We start from the raw sequence: 18,135 nt of genomic DNA, 5'->3' as shown, positions 1-18,135 counted from the left end.
AGCTTTGGACTTTTAAAAGTGACAAATGAAAATTGATGACAATGGAAAATAACTTAACAATGAAGAAACTTTGCATTTCTCCCCATCCAATTAATGGAATAGCTTACAAGTCAGATTGCTGAATTACATCATTATATGTGTAGTAAACAAAGTCTGCAGGCAGTTCTGTTTGAGGATAATACTGGAAATCTTCAGAGAAACCACTTTTTATCAGCTCTGCCAACACATCCTGCTCCATTTTTCTATGCATATTTGAAAGTGAAATAGCTTGCACTAAGGAATGCTTGTGAAACTGATGAGAAGCTTTAGTTAATTCTACTAAGAAAACCTTTTGGGAACCTCAAGTCATTAACCCCTATCTATTAAGTTGATAGCTCAACATTCAGTTAATATTATTAAATATATGAAAACACCACAGATGTTCCAGTTCTTACAGAAACTATGGTAATGCACAACAAAATGAATGGAAATATTTTGAAGAATAGTTCAGAAAACTGTAGCTAATTACTTTAACATTTATATTACATTTCTCATTAAGATCATTGCAGAAATTAAATTATGACAAAGTATTGTCCATGAATTCCTGATTAAGCCTGAATGATATTCCTAAAGTTATTCTGTTCATCAGTTATTTGAGGTTCTACTGCTGACAAAGATGTCAGCCTGTTAGCTTGGTGGCTGAACACATGGCCTAAATGAAGGGAAAAGCTAACTATATGTGATGGAAAACTGAAGGTCTTGAGACAAGAGGAATTATCTATTTCAAGTGAGGGCAGTAGTTTCTAATTCTATTTCATGGTGAAGGTCGCTTCATAGTATGAATCTCAGCCAAGGTACAAAGTCAACATTTTGGGTTCACTCAGTCTCCTTACCTGTAGCTGAAATTTGGCAGCTAGTTGTCGGTACTGTGGGGAGTTGGGATCATTAAGTTCGTCTGTGTACTCCTGATCAGTGAGAGTGACACTGAATTCTACCATTTGTTCCACCGGCAGTTCTGGGACTGTATTTGTTCCCAGCTCCTGGAAAAGGAGAGGAGAAGAAACAGAAGAAATAAAACTAAGTGATGTTTTCCCCATGTTTCAGGATTTAATAGGTAGAAGGGTACCCTTTTAAGCCCATCCCTCAAATAACTTTCTGAACTATATCCTACAAAAAGTGAGGGTTCCTAGACACATCTGTTGGCTTAATTCTTCTGCCTTTCCAAATAAGTTTCTACTACTGTGATTTGAGAGTTGCCTTTGATATGCATAAATGAAGGTGATAAAGAGAATCAAGCCATTTCTTGCACAGAGAGTGCTACCAAGTCTTCTTATTTCCTCCATTTTGGAGGAAAGTGTGTGACATCGAGGAAAGTGACAAGCAAATGCTAAAAGCTAGTTGGTATCCTACCCTCAGAAAACACATGGTCAACCAGAGCAGACTGCCAGACTCTCTCTTACTGCTTCATGTTCAGTCATTTGCATTTGTTTTTTCCTGATAATAAAATACAATTAGGTCTACCTGTGTTACATCTTTTCTGTGCAGTTGACTTTACTGCTATTAAAAATACTCATTTGCTATTTCCTGACACTATTTGTTTTGGCCTGAAGTTACTAATTTTTTCCTTTAATAATGTTAAACTCCAAAAGCCAATTCATTTTCAGGCTATGATGTGCTGGCCACAAGGAGTAAAGCCACTATGGGCACATTCAGAACGATTTCCTAATTCATCCTAGATACAAAGCTACAAATTTGCTAATACTAAGATCAGAAGGTATCTCTTGTTTCTTATTCACAAACAAAGCTGAGCTTCAAATTTCAAATCTTGGAATGCAAGTACCTCAAGAGGTGATGCAGAGAGGCCAACCAGGAAACTGCCTTCTGCCAATCTCTCAGTCCTTCTTCACAAATCTTTCTACTAATGTTAACACATACCATAGCTATGTTCCACTGCCAATGTATTTTATTACACAAAAAAGCCTTTTGTTTTTTTTCAGAATAAAACCTTTCAGGTTGCTATAAAGTTTACCTGTTAAAAATATGAAGGTCTTGGAACACAAAATAAGTTTTTCTTTACTGCATGTACTGCATATACATTGTATGTTTACTTAGCAATACTTATATAATTTGTATTCTTTAAACACTTTTTTAAACTTTTATTTGGTCAAGGACAATTCTACTCTTAGCCAGACTTTTTATACCTTGGATAAACAAAAAAACACAACAAGAGCAAGACAATGATCAAGAAAAAACTGGCCCAAAACAGCTGCAAGCTCATCAGTCTGAATCAAAAAGAAGGGGTGAGTGAAAAAGTGGGATAGGAAAACGGACTGCCCTCACCTTCACAGGAGTCTTCGTGTCGTTAACAATTTCGTTGAGCAGTGTGCTGTTAGGTACAGGTGCATATGGAGAGAGGGATGTGCCAGGGGAGCCTGGGGGGATTTAAAGTAAAATTAGGCAAGAGCAGATTTGCACATCAAAAATCTTCCCCTTTCTCTGCTGGTCAGGTGTCAGCTCACTGCAGAAGCTTTCCTTATGAAGGGTGTGTCTGAGTGCAAGCCTGCGCCAGTGAAAAGTGGTCATGACTTATGGCATGGGTAAAGCTGCTACTTTTGATACAATAAATGGCCTTTCTTTCCAGGTCAAAACATCAGTAGCATTGCATGTGTGACTGAAGGCAAAAATGGCACTGACTATGCATCAGTGAAATTGTGTGAATTAAACAATAATATTCGATCATTTCCTGTCATACTGCATTATATATCACCAAATGTCTAACCTTGACTTTGCAATTGAGACCTTTGTCTCTATGATACCACCTTTCTTTAGGGCTCTATTTAAAGTAACAAGAGGCTTTGACAGTGTTTTCCAGCTAGAGGCAAAATTACCATGCTGGAAGCTGCTATCGGTAAGATTCTGTCATATTTGGCCCTCATAAAAATATGTGTGCAGGATGTTTCCTCCTTGAATTGAAATGTTCATATTTACAGATTTTTTGTCACTGCATAAATTTCTAACATTGTTTTAAAGAACTGTATTACACAACAGTGTTTATAGGTCTGATTGGCATAATCTGCTCAAATTAATGTCTTGGCACCACTGTGACTTTCTGGCTAAAGTAATGTTTTATTTTCATCTGCTTGCTTATTTTGGCTAACAAAATGCAGCAGCTGACACTAAATGTTATTTCATAACTGAAGCAAAATTAGCTCTATTCTCTACAGGTGAAACTAGGAAATCATATGCATTTAAAGACTGTGAAACAAACCTGGAATGCTACATTTTACTAGCAGATGCGCTGTAAAGAAATAAAAAAATGCTTCTTACAGATTATTTTGCTAAAACATTTTCATTGTACTTCACTGAACTTGTCATGCTTCTATTGCATTCATTAAATTACAGCCTTCTAAGATCTATGAATCACTGGTTTTAGCAATTCTATTTAATGGGCAGACGCAGAGCAAGCAGATCTGATTTTACCTGTAGAAATGGAAGGAGTGTCTTCCAGCTTTTTGCCACCTGTTTTCCCTGTGGATATTTCATCTTTCCTATCAATCAAATAGAAATGAGTGATTTAATGATCAGCATGCTGTACTGGCAATGAAAAAGGTGTAAAAAAATGCAGAAATGACCCCTATATTAAGTGTACTTTAAATGAGAGAAGTTATTTCTGATGGAATATTTGATAAGCTGGTTAAACAGACAATGGAATGGTAGATCATATTTTATATTCAACAGTTTATATATTTCCTTTCCTCTCCTTCAATACGGTATTTGCTCTTACAGTGAACAAAAATACTGATTTGACATATTCCTCCACCAAGGTCTACTGATCCTGTTAGTCTGCTCATGAGGTTTCATGACCGATTTTCTCCAATCAGTCAGAGGGATGGGGTCACAGAGATTAAATCAGTGCACAGGGTCTGCTTTTTCTCTCTTTGAAACCTATGAATGTTCGACCACTGACTAAATTGGAAGCAAGACTTGTTGTACATTATCTAAATCAACTACTATCTGCTATATCTCATCCTATCAAGATAGTTCAGTGAGGGCTTTGGGCTTCTAATTTTAGAGCCAATGGACATTTCATGGTTCCAAGGGTGTTTCATATGGTTTGGTGTGAGGAGAGGATGGATGCACTTATTTTTCAATTGTCAGCCTACATTATAATATCATAAGGATGCTTCCAACTAATGATAGTTTCAAATCAGATTTCTGGATCAAGATTATTACAAATTGTATGAATGTTTATGTTTGGATCTGGATGTAATATTCATCGGTTAATGCCTACTGTGGTCCCCATGGAAGAGAACTGAAAACTCAAGTAAGGATATGCTGGGTGTGATGTACAGATTGTCTGCCTTGCATCATAGGATTTGTTTTTGTATTGTTGATATTATTTTTTGTTGTAAGCTTTACAGTCATGGGCTGTAAATTTTGTAACTGCAACTCTTAGTTTGCTTGAAAAGCAGAAGTGGTGTATATATATAAGTACATTTTATAATAGATGTGTTAAAGATTCCTCAAGTTAAGGTTATAAAATAATTTATGTTCTAAAACCAAATTTTTATTCATTTGTAGTTTTTGGAAACATTTAGATTCTTAGATAAGAATCTTCTAAGTCACATTTTGAGATTTTTCTTTCCTGAAATTGGGGGGAGAAGAATTTCAGTTGTTTTGGTTTCTAAGTAGAGTGTGGAAAAAACCACAGCATTAAATAAAAAGCCCAATCATGGAAATAAATGAGCATAGAATTCATCAAAATGTAGGTAGAAATACCTATTTTTAAGGCAGTGCACACAGGTATAGTGTTTGAAAACTGGTACAAGTGAAAGAACTAAAGGCACTGCAAATGCGTAGTGTGGTATTAATTGAGACAATATGAAGCTTGTAGCATAGACAGAAAAGGTGGGTGGGCTGCATTTCTATGCAGTACTAACCTAGATGTTTAATAATGCAAATAAAGAACATGAACAACTCCTGATTTACCACATCCTCTGAATATCTTGTGTGGTGAGAACTAAAGTATTATTTGTAATGTTTTCACAATGTGTGTGTTGTCTTTAGCCGGAGACTAATCTCTCTACATGGCATCTACAGAAGATACAAAATGTTTCCCAAACCACACAGTAGTAAAGATGAAATCCAACAATGCATAATCACGGTTGCCTGTATTTCCAGCTAAAATACAAGTACTTTCATTGAATTTACTTCACCTTCTGAATTGTGTCTAGGGAAAACTATACTGTTCACAAAGAGCGTAAGAACTCTGAGATCAGTCACTTCACTTATTGCCTTGCTGCTGCTGTTTGCATTAGACTGAGTGAAAAGACCTCCCTTTGGACTTCCATGGGAGCTCAGTTAGGCCCTACATTATTAAAAATACGTTTCTGAGAAAGAAGAACACTCAAAGCTCCCGTGTCTTAATGAATAAAGATACATAAGACTTCTGTGATCATGAGACAGTATAATGTCTATGAATGGAAAAGATTATTTGCTACACCTGAAAATCTAAGAAAATTTTAAGTAAAAAGTAATACATTAATGAGAGAAACTGTGGATAATGATATAGTATTTATATGCACAGAGACAGAGTTCAGTATTGTAACCTTAATCTTGCCATTCTCAGACTTCTGAGCATTGCTAGGAACATACTTTTTTCCCAAGAGTGTAGGGAATAAAGCATCACATTATTTAACACTATCATGATGTGTGAAAATACAGGGGGAAACTAAAGTGAAGGCATAGAGTTTTCATATTATTGCTTAATGTAGCCTCCCAGATAGATAAACTGTTGTTAAATTCTCTGACTTTCCTTTTGAGAATTATACCAATTGTGGGTAATCTTTTGTCACGCTCCCAATCAACACTAGTCTAATGTAAAGTCATGGCTCTGTCAGGGTTTCATGCTCACGTTAGTCTAAGAGGACATTCTGTGGTGTCTCAAAGTGAACAGGCAACTCAAACATTTTGCCACCTTCATTATTTGTGATTCAAATACTGTGTACTATGGTACATACAGTATACACATCTCTCACAGCACACACCAAATACATCACAGTGCTATCTGTATATCTGTTCACATCCACACACACCTACACATATCTTTTTCAAAAAAGGCAGTAACATCAAGTGTCAAGGTTCTACTTGCGCTACTTACCTTTCCTGGAAGGTTCTATGTTTTACTCGCTGCAAAAAGATTAAGAGAAACAGCATTTTACTAGTGGGTGTATCCAACCTTTGAGCAGAAGCCTGTCAGCTCTTTTGTTTACTGTACTTTTATGTTTTCCTTCTAACACATGCCCCCTCCTCTTCCTGAGCAATAATTTGCCCTTATATAAGCAGATAGGGAGGGACATGGAAGTCTCCTCCAGTTTCTAAACAAATGTCAGTAATCCTTACCCGTTGGATTATTTCCAGGTGCTCTTGGGAATTGCTGAAGTTTTTCGCAATGTCGAATATGCAGAAGGTTTCCCTCTGGCAGGCAGTAACCCAGTTCTGATATTCGGAAGTATCAGGAATTCGATCCAGAAAAATACGAAAGGCTTCCCACACAGCTTCCTGGCAGACTGAGTAAAAAGAAAGGGACTGGGGATGGGTGCTTTGTACCAAAAAATAAACTTGAAAGCCTTTTAAAAGTGATTTGGGATTTACACACTTTACTGTACTTAGTAAACCAATCCAGCTTCTAGGCATTTTTAGATATTTAGGTCTTTCAGGTATTTTTGCGTTGATGGTCATTTGCCTTTATGTTGAAGTATTAACCATCTTTGAGTTAAGGATTATTAAATTCCCTCATTTTAAAAAAGAAATTAATTTGGCCTGTCATCATCATCAAGAATAAGGAGCAAACATAAAGCACACTTCCTTCACCTCAAAGGTACGTACATACAAAGATACATACTGGATGTTCTAGTGAGAGCAAACAAGGAGGTAGAGAAAAAAATAATCTAGCAGTCATCATATTTGAATAATCCTAATTTTAACTGTATACACAGGTTTTGTACATTAGTGTGCTTAACTATGCATAGAACCAGCTAAACAGAACATAGTTAAGATTTCAATATTTCTACACACATATAATAAATATTTTAATGGAAAAAAATGTTTTTAAATGCAGCAGGCTAAAACGATTTGTTTATATTCAAAATTTTCGTTGTAATTAGTCTTTTCAAAATCTTAAAGATATTCTGCAGCAGGTACATGCTTTTATGTTTCTTTAAACACCTCTGGAAAAATTGAATGACTTAGTATAGGTAAAATTCCTTTGGAAAGAACATGATTTCCTTCCTCCGTACACAACTGTACAGTCATTTGTCCAATGTTAAATATCTCCTCCATGGTGATGAATCACCCATTTAAATGCCAGGCTACATCAGACAAGATTAACAGGTATGGTGGCTGCAGAGAGAACAGTAGCGTTCTACATCATTTGGGGAAATGACAATGAACATAAAGAGAATAAGATAGTGGGGGAGATTTTGAAAAAGTGGTTTTCAGGAATGACTCTAAAGGAGCTTCATTTACTGGATGCAAACTGACTTAATTACATGAGATTATGTAAAGCACATAGTATAATAATGTCTCCTTATGCAAGAAAGCTGTGAAGTTCAGCTGTAGTATGTTACAAAATATATTAGAATGCATATTTGAGCTTGGCATTCAGTGTTTTGATTTACTTTCTAACAGTCAGAACTCTGTCAGGCATTTCAGGAAAACTTGTAAAAGTCTTTTACAAGTTCCTGCTGCAAAGACCTTGCTCTCTAGCACTGTGAGGATCATTGCATGCATTAGTACGTGAGGGAGGGGAGAAAGCAGCAGCAGCTAGGTTATAAAATGACTGCTCAGAAATACTTTATAACTTTTACTTTCCACTGATGATTCTGATAACACAGGTCTTAGATATGTCTGCAGAAGTGAGTTTTTGAGAGTCACAGATGGCCAGGTAAGGCTACACTTCTGATAGCACTTTTACCAACATCTTGCTGAAGTATCCTCTTTTTTGTAAGTTGAAACCATTTCTAAAAGATTCTGGAAAATTCCCTCCTCCAGACAGCTACTGCCTGCCTGACTAACTGTACTAATATGTCTTTGGATTTCTGTTCAGATATCAGTCCTTCCCCACACCCAAAATATTTGGGTTTCACTTAACTCACTTTGCACAGCCTCAAACTAAACATAGAATGAATCCTGTCTGCACCTGAGTCATGCTTAAAATCACTGAGTGGTCCAAAGCAGTCCTCAAGCTAGCACAGAGCCAGTCAGGAAGTGCTGTCCTGTGTGGACTTTCCTTCTTAAGTGCAGAAATATCCACTTACGCAGGTTGAGCTCTGCAGTGTTGGTGAACTAGGTTGTGTAGGATAACCAACATGGCTTGGTGGCTGCTAGAACCAATGTGTTTTGAACAGAACCAGTTCAGTTTACCTTAGCTGTCGCTGTACATTACCATTCATGGGTGATTGCCTCTGTCACTACTCCTTGATTCCTCTGGTATTGTTAGAGTCAACAAAGACAGCTGTATTTTTGACTTTGTGAAAATATAATGTACCCTCACTCAAGGAACATGCTTCTTCAAAATATTGTTTAAAGTTAAATGTGTTTAGAGAAGGGGATTTTCAAACATATTAGAAAAAACATTTTAACAAAAACTTGCTAACAATTTAAAAGCTGTTGCCTTGAGCACTTTACTTTGCAAAGTTCATTACTGTGAGATGGGACATTTATTTTCAGTACTTGATACCTGCTTTGACTTAGAGTGAGATAATTATCTGCATTATCTAAAATGTCAGTGTCTCTGAAATTAGTGTGATCAGCTTCTCTAGGTGTTCTCTAAAGTTGCTGTAGGGATGTACTCACCTAGCTCTGTTAGGGCACCTCAATAATACCTCAGGAATGACCTGCCCTCCCAGTAGAGAACTGCAGGTGAAGCAGATGGGGTCAGATTATTAGAAAGGAACAGGCTGTCTTTGAATAGATTTATTTGTTATGAACTAGCAGTTAAGTCTACTTTCTATCATCTTTTTCTCACCTAAAACTCTCTGGTATCTGTTTTTCTGAGCAATAACTGCTGAATAAATATATACTATCTGATGAAAAGTGATCCAGTTACCAGAGTTCAGATAAACATGACACATGGCCATCTGAGGAGGTGTCATAGCTGATTCCATGCATGCTCCTAGTTTGCCCCACATGAGGGACTGTCTTCATGGTGACTTAAGCTATGGTTATTTCAGAGGTTATGTTATTTCAGAGTTGATATAGGGTCACAGTAGGCTCAGGTTATCCAATAGCATCTGTCTGAACTCCTATATCTGAGCTGCTTTGCGTTGTGTGGTCATTCCTGAAAGCATAGAATATATATATATAAAAAAAATATGTGTAATTTTTCTTAGGAAGCAGTAAAATTCTCTAGAGGACAGATATGATCCACAGTTCTGTTACAGTTCTAAATGTGTCATGGGACTTGTAGGAGTGGAAGAGGTCTCCTAGACTTCAGATAAGGGAAAAAACAGACCTAAAGGTATGTCTACAAAACAAAATGAAGGTACGATTGTCCCACAGATAGACACAGACTGTAAGACTTCAGTTTGGCTACCAGATTATCTTTTCATGAAGGCTTGTACTGTGATTACAGTTTCAAGGATAATGCTTGCATCACATTTTCACGTCTACTTTTTTTTTTTTTTTCATTTATCACTTTAATCAGGTAAATTAGCATGCTCAGCTGGGAGGAGAGAAGTCTTGGGTTCTGAACTGTCCTCGCAGGAAAGATTTTTTGAGGTTGTAACAAAGGATGTTGTAATGGGAAATGTGCAACTATTCAAGGGAGCAGAAACACTTTTTTCTGAATGAGTGTACAAATTATTCAGCTACAATCATTTCCATTGATGTAGTTTGCCCATGTGTAGTTTGCCCATGCTGCCTATAGCCAGTGACTGCTGGAGTAAAATTTTTGCAGCTCTACATCCAAGTTTCATTTCATAGGGAACTAGATGGTTCCCTGAAACAGAGCTGAAGAGCAGTCAAGTTACATACGTGCATGTGAATGGTTGGAGACCAATATAGAGGACAAATAGATTAGCAAAGTTGATTTAGGGAGTAGATGTTGCCTTAGATACTTGCATCCCAGAGTGCTGACTGTTTTAGAATTAGCTTTGGACCATCTAGCTGCAGCACAAAGATATGCAATTTTCTAATTCAAATTGGAAAAGCCACAGAATAAAAGACTGGAAGAAGTAGAGATAGGAAGAGACGAAATATAAAAACCAGAGGGCTATTTGCAGGGTGTTCTCTATGGGCCTAAAATTGGAGCAGTAACTGCAGGATCTCTACAGTCAAGGGAAGTAAAGAAAGGCCTGGGGAGAGAGTGAATTAATTGGGAAAGGGCAGAAAAACTATTCTAGACTTTTTAAAACTAGGACTAAGGTCTTTGCATGAGCTTCTGTCAATTATCTCAGTGTTTGTAGCATACCAACACTGCCACAGACTTAATATAACTACAGATATGTGAGAGACTGAAATGTCCTATGACTGCCTCAAAGCTTGCTTGTGTCTGTTCAAACCTCCAAGAGAAGCTGCTGCGGCCTGTGAATTGGTCTGGGGGATGTCGCCCAGAGAAGCGGGAGTGTATTGAAGGATGCACCCCCCACTTCTTTGCGGTTGCATTGTCCGGACTCCTTAGACAAGCCTCAAAGGGGCAGAGGTGTGCTGAGCTGGCCCCATCCTGTAGCCGTTTGTGGCCCTATTGTGTAGGCCAGACCCCATGCATGCATTGCTAATGAACTGACAAGAGGCAAAGGTTCCTGCCCTGAAGCCAGATGCAACAAAACCTGTTGGACCAGAGAAAAAAAAACTAAAGGCCAGCAGATATGCTAACCAGCGGACACGATGAACTTAAAAAGGCAGCAGAAAATTTTGCTCAGTGTGCATCTACCATCGAAGCTACATCCGTGTGCACCCACCACCGAAGAACTGAAGACTGAGGACCAATGGGACACCGCTGGATCCATGGTGGTGACTATTCTTGCAGCCCTATCCCGCATCCTTGCTTTATTTCTGTCTTTTCCTTCCATTCTGTCCTATCGCTACCCCTCTTCCCTTTTTAATAATAAAAACCTGGTTTGGGTATACGGCATTTGACCTCGTTTGTGTCTTATTCTCTCTCTTGGGATCATATTGAAACCTCCCCTGACATTGGATCGGGACAAGATACACCAATGTATTTGTGCAATGATAGATGACTTGTCACGAGCTGGTGGGATTAATTCTGAGTAGCAATGATGGTACCTCCTGCACTTTTGAGAAAGGTGGTACATTTTTACAAAGTAGTGCAAGCATAATCTGTTCTTCTAGTTCTGCCATGCTAGAACACTATACAATTACACTGAGTTCATTAGTCCTTTCAGTGAATTGTTTTTTTCTGTTCTGGGAACTGTCTGCCTTGAACCATGCTGATGTACATGTAACATTTGATTATCTATGTAAAAATAAAGCATAACGCAAATAGCACATATACTGCCTAGAGCTAAAGAACAAGATTCTGGAAAATTATAGTGCTTTCTCAGTTAAAAGAAATACTTTCAAGGAGGAAGTACATGCTACAATCATCATCTTACCTCTTAATCTATAGTAAGCTTGGTGACTGGCTAAAATCTGCTTTACTGATTCTTGTGGGCAAACTTTCACACCAGTTGAGAAAAAGGATGACCTCTTTGTTCGGTGTTTTGCCATGTCAAATATCCGCCTTATGGTTGATACTCTGGACCTCTTTGTTGTTCTTTCTGTTTTGTCTGACCCTGAGGTGTCTGCAAGATGTTTGACTTCACCACGGTTTATTTTATTAGGGATTTCTGGAAAAGAGAAAAAGAAAGCATGTGCATAAACATACATTTCAGAGGCAGTAGGTATCCAATGCAAGATCATTTCTGGAAAATGATCATGAACTCAAGAGTTCTTTTTGTTACATTATACTGGTGTCAATGCCCTGACTGAATTAATGTGCTGAGGAGAAGCATCCTGTGATCAGGTGGGGGAAACTGGGACTCAAGAGACCTGGTAACTAATTTCCTTATATCTCAACACATGACCCCAGGACACACAGGGTAAAAGTTTCAGAAGCTCTAAAACTTGTTTTCAAAAGTGAATTTGGGTTAGATCCACAAAGGGCATTTATGTGCTTGAGCTTCATGCTACACCATCTCATTTGTGAGCATATCACCCTGTAGGAAAATGTACACTACAATGGTAAGTAATGGTCTGGAGCTTGGAGAAAGTGAGACATATCTGTATCAGCTTACAGTGTAAAAACTGTCTATACTAACAGATAAGTAGAATGAGAAATAGTTGGCTCAAATCTGCACCCTTTTAAGATATTCTTATCTTTCCTTTGGGTTTCAAGACACATGTCCTTTCACATCAGGTTCATAGCCTTGAACCTGTCACAAGAATTGGACCCTGAAACACTGTCTATGAAAAGCTGAATAGGAGTTTGATTGTCTTTGGGGAAAGAGCGAGCTGTTTCCAGTCTCCCTCTTTTACTCCACAGTGCACTCCTCTATCCTTCCCTCACATAAACTGAAGTATTCAGCAGAACAGACTGCAATTATGTTTCTTTGCCACTGGATGATAGGTGTTGTGAATGCTCTGGCATTGTATCTCAATAGCTCTTTAACTATTCCTGGCAAAGTGGAACAGCTACGGTAGAAAAAAGTGAAATCCGTGAGTGGGAATTGAAGATATAGGCTTAAATTTTACTTATGGAGCTATGCAGTTATGAAAAATGGAAATGCTTCTAGGGTGTCAAATTTGCCTCAAACATAGGAACCCACATCTTAAAAAGTACACAAAAATTCAGGACTCATTTGGTTCCAATTCCTAAATATTTGTGATGCAGTATTACATGACACAGCAGCTAAATTTAATGTAAAAATGTTAATGAATAGAAAAGTATATAAGGCACACATTTAAATGAGCTGAAATATGGCATTTTGCAGGATCGTGTGACAGGAGCAATTAGTATCTTTTAGATTATCTTCCAAAATTTCGCATACATATTAATAAAGATGTTAAAGATAATTTGCAAATATCTTTTTCTGGTTGCGTTTTCATGCATTTGATACAGTCATTACACATTAAAAATAAAGAAAAATGTAAACAGAATAAAAGATGTTTTGAAAGAAAAGTGTAAAATTTGTAGGTAATTGGAAAACTTCAAGAGAGAAAACGTAAGAAAGACATGGTATATCTGTACCTGAATGTTGATGAATCAACTGAAAAAATTACTTTGAAGAATGGTTTAAAAACTTGTATAAGAAGAATGAAATGAAGTAATAGGTTTCAAAAAGAACAAGTTCAGTGAGAGTAATATTATCAAAAAAAGTAAGAGTAAAAAATTATCAATTTGCCAGAGAAAGAAGAAATGTCATGCTGCATATAGCAATATTAAACACTAATTATCATGTTCTTAGGCAAATCAAGAGAAAATAAGGAAGGTTAAAACACATTATCTTGACAGTTTGGAACTGTGTTAATTAAATGTTTAAAGAAAAGTGGGCAGATAAATGATAAGAGAAAAATAATTGAAAAGCATATTGTTACAAAAAGAATAGTACTTGAAGCAAAGAATGGGAAAAGTTCTACCGTATATGTCAGTATAGATATATATATATATGTGTATAGATATATATGTCTCAGTTCTTATTTAACTTCAGAATGAACATCCAACGCTTACTATGTAGAAATCATAATGATGCCGTATATATTATGAGGTAAGGTGGTATTCTGATATGGAAAAAATTTGACTGCTTGATTACAATGAATATTATATGAAAGACAGGAAGCCATACAATGAAGGCAACAGGTGATTGTTATTGCTCTGTAAAGCATGCCAGAAACTGTCTAATTGTTGCAAGGCAATTTAAAATGATCATGCAGTCATATAGAATTTGTCATTAAATGAAATGGAAGTATTATTTCCACAGTAATGACAGATCATGAACCATAAACTGCATAAAAGGAATTTCCCCTGTGAAAACATGGCTCTGGGTCCATCAGAAAGCACAAGTGGCCAAACACTGGATCAGTTGAGACACTTGAATTACTTGAATGATATATGAGGTGAGAGCAGAAGATACAATGCCATTGAAATCTCAAAGTAGCCCCTGAAGTGCTCTAGAAGAAAATACGAAAAATCTACATTGAAAGTAGCTAGTTGTAAGTCTATTACCTTTTATAAGGTATATTAACTGTGATAGACCAGCTGCCCAGGCAGTCTGACCAACTGGGACAGAGGATTTTGTTGTTAAACTCTTTCATAGCTTTTATATGGAGCAGAGGCCTTTCTCGAAGGATTTGCTTTTTCCCCTGGATTTACCCCTAAGTCATTAACTTGAATTAAGAATGATACTATTCACAAGACTTACAGAGGAGATTCTTCTCAAATATTTGTTGTAATGATTTCAAACTCTCTGTGCTAGGGTCACTATTTGGGCTTTTCAGTCTGAGAAAGTGACCATACATCATCTGTTTCCAGTTATCACTGTTCTGCTAGCCTATTCAGGGAAGGTGTAATTTTTTTCTCTTTTCATTCTTTCCCTTCAATTTCCACTTTTTTTGTGGGAGGGATTTGTTGCTTAAGTATGTTTATTGTAATAGATTTAATTTCATTTATATCTTGTGGTTAGTAAATTTCCCTTACTAGAGTAATTTTTATTGTCATCAGTTCTTGACATCACTTTTTTACTAAAGTTATGCAAAATTTGAACTGGAGAAAGCATCAGCTCCTCTCTCCACATAATAGCCCAGTATTATTTTCTAGTGTTTACTGAACATAAATGGAAGACAGCCTGTCTTCTGGTACAAATATTATTTCTTTGTAATTCTTCAAACCTGTGCTTTCCCCTCTGTCTGTGGAAATTCTGAATTGAGAAAGTTTTACCTAAGACTGCTGGATGGTTCAGCCATATCCTTTACTATAATATGCCTCCATCTACAACTTTTTAGATGCTTTACTTTCAGTGTCCTGGGTTGAAAAAAATAATCTAAAAAGCCCTGAGCTATTATGAAATTGAACCCATATATATTAGCTGATCCCTTTTCTTTTTGCCATGCAACATAGTAATTGAGTAAACTGGAGTGGTGAAAATTTTATAGGGTACATAATTTGATTATGTAAAAAATCCCAATAATACTAGGCTGGTTTATTTTTCTTAAAATGCCAAGGAACATTACAAAATCGATTGGTGGTAGACTATGTCCTTCTTCAACACCATAAATGTTGCTCTGATTTTGAAGGCTTGTATTGCTTCAACATAACTGATGAATTATATTTTTGTAACTTTTTTTTGTTCTCATTTTCTTTTCTGAAAGAAACACCTGCAATTAATATATTTAATGTTTACCCTGTCCAGTTTGACTTTTTTTATCTAATTCTTGTTTCACAAAGGTGACTGTTTCAGTTTTACCTTTAAAAGGTATGTCTAAGATTTTTAGTTTTCTTTGATAACTCTAGAGTAGAAGGGCAGATAACTGTCAAGGTCTGGTAACATTTTAGTGTGCTTTAGCTTAATCTTCACGGTGCCTTAAACAAAGCTGTAACTCTCCTTTGTTCCTACATGAAAGAATCTGCATCGTTGTCCCCATTTTCCAGGTGGCATACTTAAGGAAAAAAGTTGAAGTAGTTTTACCAAGGTGATCTACAAAGTCACTGTCAGGCATTATTAAAATTCAGAGTTCCTGACCTCTAGACAAATATAACAAAATATTTTCAAAAAATAAAGCCATTTTCAAAATATGATATAGGAATCTTATTGGTATGGGACCTAGTCAAAGTGCTTTGACATCCATACAGGTCTCTCAAATGCAGTACTGTTCTTCAGGGTGTTTTTTCAGGCAGATAAATGGTATTAATTTCTCAAATTAAATATCTGAAATCCTCAGAATTAGGGCAGGCCTCTCCTCTGTGTCTCTTGAGACCTGCATTATCAAATTTATACCCTCACTAAAAAAGCAAGTCAGGAGAAACAGATTTCAAAGGTGAGAGTTTCTATGTGTTTTTAATAATCTACATGATGAAAAAGGCAAAGTACATTATTATTTAACTGGATTCTAGAAAAAAAGAGTTTAAAGCCATTCAGATAATTGGTCAGCATTTTTTTGTTTGTTTTTTTTTTTTTGTTTTGTTTTGTTTTGTTTTAGAATTTGTTTTTATAAACAGGAGCAAGAAGTTTGCATACATACCTTTTTTGTATAACTGTAGTGGGTGCTTTTCTATACAGCTTTATTAATTTCTAGCTGTTAATAGTATCAGTTTTGGGAGGTCTTCAATTTTGGTGTGATTTTTTTGGGGTTTTTTTTCAGCAATGTAGGCAATCTCTGTGTAGGAACATTTACCTAGAGCATTAATTTTGTAGTTTTATTTGACCTTAGAATATTAAGATGCCATTATGTACAAAGAGAAGTATTTAAAATACGGTAACTAAAGGTTTTGCCAGAAAAATTCAAGGGGACATCACGACAAAGCTGTTGAAGTCTGTATAATTCATCATTAAAATCATCACAAGTTTTGACATGTATGAAAAAGCAGATTAGCCTGAAAAATAGGTGGGTGTTCTTAGGATAAAGAGGAATGCTTGATTGATAAATGAGACATATTCCCTGCATAATAAAATAATTATTAATTAAAATATAAGGCTTATTTAAGGGCAACTGCTGAAATAGGATGATGAAAGCTTATCAAAGACAATTAATTCAACAAAGATCCCATAAATGTATTGCTGTGATCCAATTAAATATACAGAGGGGCCAACAGTCCCCATGTTGATAATTCAACCAGTAACAAAAGCTAGGATGACTGGTCATGGAAAGTTGATCTTTAGATCTTGGAAAGGGCTGATCAATGTAAACACCACATACAAAGAGAGGTAATATCCTGGACTCCTCACTTAGAGGCAGTCTTCTCCTGTCATGGGAATAGTGAGAACCCTAAATTCTAATGGCTCTTGCCAGTGACAGACAGGGTGCCCATGACACGTTCTCTCCTTATATTCCTTTTTAAATCATTTTTATGCCACACTGCCTCAGTGCCAGTTGCATGGGAAGGGTCTGACTGGATTGAAGGGGTTTAGATAAGCAGGCATGATTTTATCATCAAATGCAGCCTGGATCCCGTGTATGAGTACTAGGAACAGCACCCAGAGAAGCACACAACAACCTCTATCTTCCTATGAAGATGTGGGAATAGAGGCCCTTTCCTTGTACTCTTGCTGACGTTCGGGGCTGCTTTGCCAGTGCTTTGTCAGACACTGTACCATTATTTTGTTTGCATTACACTTACAAGCTTTTTTTCACAACCTTGAAGGCTCACAAGTTTGAAAACTTGAGGGTATGGAATCCCATATTCGAAAAATTAATGCTAATATTTAATCTGCTCAGGTTTTGCCTCTGAGAGCTCAGTGCCCTTAAACACAAGATTATATGTCTTGCTTGTACTTATCTTTGGGTCCAATGTACTCTTTAACTAATTTTAATGCACACAGTAAAAGAACCTGGAGAGGAATTGCTGAGGGGACTCAGTCCCAACAGTTGTTGCATCCTGGTGGGTAGTGGATCTTATCTGGGAGCTAACTGAGGCCCAGGAGAGAACTCAGTTTGGATGTCACTTCTTCAGGTACACTTAGCCAGTGAACTGCTGGGTAAGAGGCCAGTATCCACTACTCTGGGGATGTTTTGCTGAAAGATAAGGAGCTGACATTGATGCCTAGCTTCAGAAGAAGATGAACACTGGCCAGAGGAGAATGCCTGCATTCCTGAAAGATAGGAAGAGGGCTAAGACATTTATATTAAAAGTAATTAATTTTAATTCTTCAAAATGAATGTTGATGATGATGAACTTGATAATTCCTGTTTGGTATGTTGGCTGGTGTGAATGCCATTCTTAAATGTAACTAAATAGTAACATCATCTGTGGAATGAGGCCTGGGTATCTAATTGTGGCAAAGAACTATGGGGGCCAGGGCCAGGCCTCCAGCTTGGAAGACCCTGTGTTCAGTTGACTGATATCCACTAGCAAACTTCCTGCACAAGTACCACAAAGCTGGTGTACACACCCAGCACTACAGAACCTGTCATGTACCTACTAATATCTTGTGTTATGCTAGA

At 36.9% G+C, this 18,135-nt stretch overlaps 1 protein-coding gene across 3 annotated transcripts in view; it reads right to left on the bottom strand.

The window, feature by feature from the left end:
• The window catches only part of IMPG1 (interphotoreceptor matrix proteoglycan 1), a 64,688-nt gene that overhangs the window by 39,444 nt on the left and 7,109 nt on the right, over positions 1-18,135 (bottom strand). For all 3 annotated transcript variants that reach the window (XM_074819729.1, XM_074819731.1, XM_074819730.1), the window contains exons 2-7: positions 11,595-11,828; positions 6,382-6,548; positions 6,140-6,168; positions 3,460-3,527; positions 2,320-2,411; positions 873-1,019 (exon numbers count right to left, since the gene is read on the bottom strand). In XM_074819729.1, the coding sequence (XP_074675830.1) occupies positions 873-1,019; positions 2,320-2,411; positions 3,460-3,527; positions 6,140-6,168; positions 6,382-6,548; positions 11,595-11,828 (737 nt within the window). The remainder of the gene's footprint in view (positions 1-872; positions 1,020-2,319; positions 2,412-3,459; positions 3,528-6,139; positions 6,169-6,381; positions 6,549-11,594; positions 11,829-18,135) is intronic.

This window comes from Strix aluco, chromosome 3 (assembly GCF_031877795.1).
Source record: "Strix aluco isolate bStrAlu1 chromosome 3, bStrAlu1.hap1, whole genome shotgun sequence".
Taxonomy (NCBI): domain Eukaryota; kingdom Metazoa; phylum Chordata; class Aves; order Strigiformes; family Strigidae; genus Strix; species Strix aluco.
This window is presented reverse-complemented; position numbering and strand designations above follow the sequence as displayed.